General features: G+C 43.2%; 1 protein-coding gene across 2 annotated transcripts in view; it reads right to left on the bottom strand.

Annotated features, from left to right (window-relative positions):
- The window catches only part of shq1 (SHQ1, H/ACA ribonucleoprotein assembly factor), a 44,580-nt gene that overhangs the window by 2,627 nt on the left and 33,218 nt on the right, over positions 1-8,735 (bottom strand). For both annotated transcript variants that reach the window (XM_020592768.1, XM_020592770.1), the window contains exon 11: positions 8,600-8,720. In XM_020592768.1, the coding sequence (XP_020448424.1) occupies positions 8,600-8,720 (121 nt within the window). The remainder of the gene's footprint in view (positions 1-8,599; positions 8,721-8,735) is intronic.

Genomic DNA, 8,735 nt, shown 5'->3' on the forward strand with positions numbered 1-8,735 from the left:
GTTTCTGATAAGCAGTCACCGTCCACATCAACCTGCCCAGTGTTTGATTGTTAGTTGTGTCTTGCTGCTTTTCTTCTTTTGTCTCTCCTCTATCCACTCACCCCAACAGGTCGAGGCAGAAGGCCACCCACCAAGAGCCGGGGTCTATCGGAGGTTTCTTCCGTTAAAGGGAGTTTTTCCTCCCCGCAGTTGCCAAGTGCTGCTCAAGGGGGATTTGTTGGGTTTTTCTTCAATAATAATAATAATAACAATAATGACAATAAGGTCTAGACCTCACAATGTTCAGTGCTCTGAGATGCTTTTTGTTGTGATTCGGCACTATACAAATAAAACTGAATTGAATTGAACTGCAAACCGTGACTAGAGGTCAAGAATGGCTCCGAGCTGCTGCCCCACAGCTAAAATTCTCCAGAGATTAAGATTAAGAGCATGACCTCATAAAGCAGTACATAAAACAATGTTCCCATCCTGTAGCCTCAGTTTTATAGTTGTGTCAGCACAGAAGACACAAGAGGGTCCATGAAGACAGAGGTGGCGTTTTGTTGTGGATGAGTATCCTCCTACAAGGCCCCATTTGTGTAAAGACATCAGATTGTTGGGAGGGCCCTGCGTGCACATTATTCATGCTGGGGAAGCCTGACACACTGCCAAAAACTGAAGTGGATACTATTCATCCCCCAGAGCTGTTAAGGCGTGCGTGCCGCCCCCATTGCCATGGTGATTATGAGCTGACCTCTCTGGGTCGCTGCGATTCAGACTATGTCCATTCAGGGTGGGATCAAGGGCGTGAGCTGTACTGATGTGTGTGTGTGTGTGTGTGTGTGTGTGTGTGTGTGCGCGCACAGGGCTCGTGGTTATGTGGAGGGGCTACTTTTCCACAGCCATTCATATTTTCACATGCGGATCCTGCTGGCCTCTCTGGCCCAATTAACACGCTGCTGAGCCCCAGGAAGGCTCCTCATTACTGTGCAGTCCTAATGAGCTCTCTGTTCTGGAGAATCAAGTGTTTACGGAAGCAGAATGTAGGGGATGTGTATTCATTTCAGACCTCTGGAGGAACTGTGTAAACAGATCTTATAGCTGTGCTGTATGGATTTCCTCCATACACTGAGGAACAGAAAAGCACTAACCAGGGATAGGGGAAAGGGGGGGACTGGTTTTCACATGCACTTTAATTCAAAAATGCTTTGGCAGCTTTCACTCTCACAATGGGGCAGAATTTAAAAACCATCTTCCTGCTAAGATACTTGGGAAACTTGTCAGCTCAGACTTCTAGAAAAGTCTTCCCCAGTGGTTTTGGGTCACGGAGCAGTGAGTGCAGCTGAAACGCACAGCATTCTAAAGCTTTAAAGTATGTTAATCCTGTCAAAAAACAGTACAACCCAAAAGAAAAAGATGTGTACGCAGTCAATTTGAAATAGTCAATAGTTAATAGCCCTTTTTTGTCTAGAAATATTTTATATTTTCCTCATTGTCCCTAAAGCTCACAAAAAGTTTAGGTTAGCGAAATGACAGAGTATTGAGATACATATTTAGACACAAGTTCCCTGAATAACTTATGTATGAACACAAAACCACTGCATTCTTTGGATAATTTAGTGCAGGAATTTGGTGAATTCCATGTGTGAAAGTAGCTACTGTACATCTATGTTTCTTCGGCCCTAGACACTATACAACTTTAACAAAGACAAATAGCTTTTTTCAAACAATGAGTACAGGATATGAAGACACTAATGAAACCTGGACCGATGATGATGATGATGAGTGTGCAGGCTGCATGGAGCCTGTTTAGGTCCCAGGCTCTATAAAATCCATGTGAGAGCTTCCTGTAGTGAGTGCCTCCTGCAGCACAGCCACTTCAAAGACTGCCCTGTATTCTCTTTCTCCCGTGGGAAGTCATTATTGAGTTAACATTAGAGAGGCGCTCTTGTTTTCTCTCCCCTCCCTTGCTCTGTGGTGGGAGAAGCTCAGCCTGCGGTGAATACAAAGCCTCTGTCCAGGAGGGGGAGGGATAATGTTGTACACAATCCAGTCATTACTACACTGCTGTTATGGCTCGCCTTCATTAAGCTGAGGAGAGAAGCTTTTTCAAGGTTGGAAAACTTCTGGTGAGACAAAGACGCCTCCATCTGCCAAAGAGAGAATGCGTATGTACAGTATGTGTGGCGTCTCTGTCTGCGATGGAGCTGAGTTAAATTACAATCTGACATTTCTTTCATCAGGCTCGTGTTCATTGAAAGAGCAGCTCATTCAGCACGTCTGTGCTTTTGAAAACATCTTAGATAAAGCTCGTCTTCAGATGTATAAAACTGTGTAATATGAGCACCAGATTTCCTCAGAGTAATTCGCAAATTGCATCATTCACTTGCTGAAGGGGATAAAAGATGACACTGGGAAAAGTGAGCCGTCCGTATGACTGAATACTGGAACGGTCTGAGGCACTGGACACCACTCTGATTCCAGAAATGAGAAACACAGACGTATTTCTTCAACGAGCTAATGTTCCATGAGTTACTGTACTGTAGAAACAGGTGTGACAGTAATGACAGTGGAATACAGAATGTGCAGAAATCACCCAGCTTTATACTGCTTATTTGGAAAAGAACACTTAGGCACCCATTCAAATTACTAGCCAAGGCATCTGCTGTAAAAGTCCACTGAATTAAACATTTCTGGTGCCATTATCACCATTATCTGGTGTCATGTTATTTCCAAATACCTGCAAAACTAATTACACCTCCATTATTTTGTATTTAGTGCTATTTAGCAAATGTTTCCATACTAACATGAACTATATAATAACATGAACACCAGCTTAACAACGTTAGCATGGTCTTTATGAGTACGTTAGTATGCTAACGTTAGCAAAAGCACTGTCAATACAACAGACGAAAGCTGCTGGCATGGCTGTAGGTTCTTAAGGGGCCAGTACACTCTGTTAGAATTGCTTATCCAGTGGTTATACAGCTTTGGGAACACCCTCACCAGCGTGGGGTGGGGGAGGGCAGCATCCAACCATTTCTATAACTTTCTCCAATGGCCACAGACATTCACACCCACGTCATGCTGTGACCATCCATCTGTATGGAGATGAGAAAGGAGCCAGGATCTGAACTTGTCTCTCTAGCCATTTATTCAATTCATTACATGATTATTTGTGGCACCTGTTAGGTATTTTTAGTCAGATAGAAATTGGATAGATACTTTATGTATTAGAAATGTTCAGTGGAGATAGGATGTCTAGTTAGATGTTAAATGCTTAGTCATGCTTATGAGTTTCTACAGGGTACATCTGGTCAAGGATAACTAGAGAGAAAAGTTGATGACTGTCAGCAGACAGGGTGTTTAATATTATTATTATGATGTGTATAACTGTAGCCTTAGCCAGAATATGTTCTTATGTTTAAGTCACGACATGTACTAGAGGTCGTGTGAGAATGTTTTTAGTTACACACCACTTAATCAACAGACACACACATGCACATTGATTTGCTTCATGTTTTGACTACTGCTATGGCCAGCTGCAAAGCTGGCACCAGAGACATCTCGGTTGACGTTTCTGTGTAGTATGGGGCTAGCCCAACCGAGGGGATATAATGTATAGGCCTGGTTCGGTTCAGGGGCTTTCATCTTACATCTGCCTGTGTGCAGTTTGGAGGTGCAAGATACCTGAGAGTGTAATGTTAATTTTGCCTGTGATCCTTTGAATAAATCAGCACTGTTTTGAAGTTACTTGGACTGTCTCGTCTCTCAGAGTTAGCAATGGTAAGAAGAACCAAATAGTCCTACACACCTTTCATCTGAACAAGAGTGCAAAACTATCAGTGTCTTTCCAGAGAGACTGCCTGAAAAAAAAATGCTGCATTACATTCCATTTTCATGTACGGATTTCAATAACATCATGTCTCCGCTTTGTGGCAGCCAGCTTTCCACTCCGCCTTTGAGTGTGGCTGTTTGGATCACATAAAAACAGTTTTCATGTCCAACATGGTTAGACAGCACATCTTACAAACTAGTTGTGACAGAGCACAAACTAACCTTAAGTACAGCTTCAGAGAGTCACTAGCAAGACTGTAGACCCTCAAGGGTGATTCACACTTGTTCAGAAAGCTGGGAGAGTAACAGCCACTATTCCCTGTGAATAGGACCTGGCTGTGTGACTTCCACTGAACTGACAGGACCTTAAACTGTCCAGCTACAGGAGAAAGTTGAAGCTCACTTCTATGCAAATTTCCTCTGATGCAGTGCGAGTGACAGCCAAGATCCCCTTGATTATGAAATGAAATGAAAGCACACAGTTGTTTACTACTCCACTCCACTATGCAAAGGAGGAAAAGCCGATTCTTGCAGTCTACAACACGTCTTTAACGTGTTATTGTGTCATAAAAAAAGAAAAACAGTGTTTGGAAAGAAATCACAAACACTGTCAGTATATTAGTATAGAAGTTATGGCTACACTGGTGGTTACTGCTCAAGTTGTGTGTCTGTTGGAGTCAGGTGAAAGGATGTCCGTGGTGAATAAAAAGTTATAATAAGTAAGTGAAACAATGGGCAAAGGCACCAAAATAAAATAAAATAAAATAAGAAACGCATTTCCTTGAAGGCTTTTGTGGTTTGGTGGAGCATCTGAGAAGGGGGAATCAATAATTCTTAAAAGGCATCAAATGACAAGGTTCTGTTCTATTTCCCATTTCATCCCTTAAGTTGAACATTTTATAAACATACATTGTCTTCACTGCTGCAGGCTTTTGTTTGTTTGGCCTGTGCTCAAAAACGTCAAAGCCCTCAGGCCTGGACTGGAAAGGTCTTAGTTTTTATTTTTACACTGCAGCTTGATAAACTGGAATTTTCAGGTCCAAGTTACAACTGATGTTGGGACTCAGATATTTCCTTCAAACTATGTTCAGCTCTTTACTACCTGCTTTATATCGTCTCCTCTCACTTTTTGAATTATGTGACTCCTCAGACAATATTTTAGTAGTTATTCAGTCTGCCTGCTTTATATTCAACTACCAGAATCTCATTAATATCTTTGCTATATAAATATTGACCATAGTTGAATAGGGCTTCATCTAAATGCACAGGAGAAAACAACAATGTAATCGACTGTAATAACTGGAGTGGGCACTCCAAATGTGGATAGTGGAAATTATGCAAACACAGTGTGAAGGTCTGTGTTTAAGATGAGCATGTGTACTCAAGACAAGAAGTTGGAGTGGCCTCATGCTGGGAGGAAATCTGTACTACTTATCCCTGTTAGCTGGGAGACATTTATGTCTTTGTTCTCCCCAGCGGGGTCTCTAGGATCTCCGTCAGTGCAGAGGCTAACATCAGAAAGAGCTGCTCTATTATCTGTTTCAAAGCTTTCTGGAAGGGTGTTGTGTCACTCCCAGCCAACATCTGGGTGTCACATATCTGTGTAGTTGATATGAATGTTTTGTCTATTAGCCATCACAAAGAAAAACACCTATTATGCTAAGTAGCCAAGAGGAAAACCACACAGAGAGATGCACTGAGGTGAATGACCAGCCGTACTCAGCAGGGGGGATGGGTGTAAACACCACACGCTTTCAAGGAGTCTGAGCCCTGCTCTTAGCTGCCACGTTGACCCCGTGCTTGACCTTGTTGCCCTGAGGTGCCCCCAGTTCTTGGAGCTCCAGATGCTTTTCCCTGCAGGGTAGCTGCTGTCAGAGCATCCAACAACTCTCCCCAATAGTCATCGTCATGCAGACAATGCAAAGGATGAATGAGATGAGGAAGGACGAGATAGTCTGTAGAAACCCAGAGGGTGGCCTCATACTGCCCAAGAAAAAAAAAAAGAATCAAACAACTTAATTTCAGGCCGTTTCTTTTGTTAATTTCATGCAGTGCTGCACACTTTTTTTTCTTCAGATGTCTTTTCTTCTGTGAAAACAACACCCATTCTTTTGGGGACTGCTCACTTCACACTTTCCATTCACAATTATTTGAGTCTGTCCAGTCAGCTGTTACAGTGCAATGCTCAGTCTATCCCCAAAACCATTTCTACTCAGATTTTCCAGTCTCTAGAGCAATGCCTGATTGTCTGATTCACACATCTTATAGACAAGCCACAAATGTGCTCCACAAAAGCAAAAAAAGAAAACCCAGAAAGCCAGCTTTTTCTTTTCCACTAATGACTTCATCTGGAAACATGAATCTCACCTCACTTCCCTCCTCTCTGACTCACCCTGGAGCACATCACTTTCTGCTGGAATCTAATTGACCCAATTAATAATAGCGGTTGGGTGATTTTAAGTGAGCCAGTGCTGAAAAATAAAGATGTGGGCCTTTCTAATTTAACCGAAGCACTGTAACACAACACCAGGCTTATAAGTGTTGTCTGCACTGGCTGCCATGAATCTACACTGGCCTCTCTCCAAGCTTTTTAATAAAGGGAGGAAAGACAAAGACAGAAAAGTGAGGCAGCTCACTTTTGTCTTTGCAGTCCAGCAGCTCTGCGGGGGCTTTGGCATCTGAGAACCTCCAAAGCACACACACTGACGCTAATGGACTAGAGAGGCTGCTGCTCCATTTGGATTAACACTCTCTGCTAACAATTCGGAGATAATTAGGATTGAATGGGTGTGCAAGGGCCAAGTTAAAACAGTTTCCACAAAGAAAGCGTGTGTTCAAGTCTGGAACAATGACCACTGTGGTGGAAAAAAAAAACCAAGGTTCCACGTCACTGAGACAATGTGAAGAGCAATTTGCTTTGAGATTGCACTGTTAATTTCAGCGCGCAGGGTTGTACTCTGACACTGTGTGTGAAAGTAAAGGAGAGGCCTGCCCTGTGGCTTTCTGTAAATCACACTGAAGCCTTTACGAGGTTGTAAATTTGAGACCGATGTCTCAGCAGTCAGAGGAACTTTAGGAGTAGAAATGCATGTGGGACAGCATGAAGATAATATAAATCAACCATCCCCCCAGCAAACATCCATTAATCGCAGTGTCCATCATGTTCAGCTGAAGGCGTCCGTCTTGTCGGCGATGGGCAGTGACAAGATACAGGGATTGCACTGGGGGTATAGATTACATCTCATCCTGCCGGTCCGCTTCCAGAGACGACTTGCTTAGTGGAGGATGACAAATCCTGCAGGAGAGAATATCTCACACTGAAGGAAAACAATGCCTACACGATCTGTCATCAAACCTGTCAGATGACACAAAAGGGGTGCCACAGCAAACCGCATGTATGATAGCAGAAGGTGATCTGTGGAAATCGGGATCGTTCCAAACCTCAGAGAAGGGGCCTAGCTCTCCTGTGCTGCTCTGCATTTTGACTGCAGGCTCCTTTGTATATTATTCCAAAACATGAACCAAAACACAGTTTCAGAAACCACAAGTGGAGATTGTGTGGAATATATACTGTGGCAAAATCCACATACTGAAACAACAAAAGCTTGGTTGCTCTCTCAAGTGGTTGTGGAGGTGATAGTGTGGTTTCACTAATCTGGATGTCTTTTCACACACTAACTTGTATGTGAGGATAAAAAAAAACTAAACTCCACTTTCTTTGTCAATTAGAAAAAAAAACAAACCAAAACAAAAAAACAGAACCATAACAATTCAGTCACAGGTCAGCGCTATGAGCGCTGGCTAATCCATTTACCGATCGATGCAGTGTGCAGGAGTCAGCACGTTAGGTCAAGCTGACATTTAGTTCCAAAGTACATGGAGGAAAAGGGAGGAAGAGCAGAGAGGAGAAGCATTGCTCCGGGGCCCCTTCAGCCAAGAAGAGACTGATTGAGTTTTTCAGTGAGTTGATGGAACTTCAGCAGCTCCATGTGCTCACAGAGTAAGATAGAGTGTATCTTCTCTGTGGCCTCTGAAAAGAGATCCCACTGACCCTAAACTGAGCTGCTGATTCAGGCAACCGTGGCTTGTTTTTAAGAGCAAAATTCAAGACTTCTGCTAGAAAAATGTAGAAATGAGAATGTAAGGAAGAGGGAGGGGGAAAAAAAGCACTAAATCCCTGCAGACCTTTTATCGTGTCTGCATCTGGGCGCCAAGCCTACAACATCAGGCACACATTTTTCAACTGGGCTTTTTCCAAACAAGCACACCACTTGGCTGAACCCTTTGCCAAGTGTAAAACAGAGCTCATTACCGAATAATGTGCTCGCAGGCTCACATTTGAAATGTGTAAGTAATTGTAAAATATGTAGTAGGAGAAGGAGAGAGCCATCAAACCTATATCATTTGGGGGAAAAGTGCAGATTTTGCATTTTTGGCTGGAAATAGTAGTGGAAGGTTACAGCCATGGAGGATACGAGAAGCTCCTGCACACATGTACGCTCCTAAAAAATTCATATAGAGAATCTGCTGAGTGCATCTGGCTCATTTAAGACTCACTGACGGTGCTTTTGACACATGATAATAGAGACAAGGGAGACTGCATCTTATTGCTGGCTTGGTCACAGCCCTGCTGTGACAAATGACTCATCAAATCCTCCCCTCTAAAGCCCTGATGCATCAAGGGGGCTGAGTGGTACTTCCCTTGGATCTCAAGGTAAATCTCTCTCGATGAAGGTCTCTGAGGTGCATGTGCATGAATTTATGTGCATGCTGGTGAACTTACTTGACCCTCTGGATCCAGATGCAGTAGTCCGTGATGTATAGATCGTTCAGTATGTAGGCCGGGTCATTCTCTCGGAAGACTCTGTGAATATCCAGCAGACATCTGAGGACACAGGCTTTCCCTGGGCACAGGATCA

Source organism: Monopterus albus, unplaced genomic scaffold (assembly GCF_001952655.1).
Source record: "Monopterus albus unplaced genomic scaffold, M_albus_1.0 scaffold18.1, whole genome shotgun sequence".
NCBI classification, from domain to species: domain Eukaryota; kingdom Metazoa; phylum Chordata; class Actinopteri; order Synbranchiformes; family Synbranchidae; genus Monopterus; species Monopterus albus.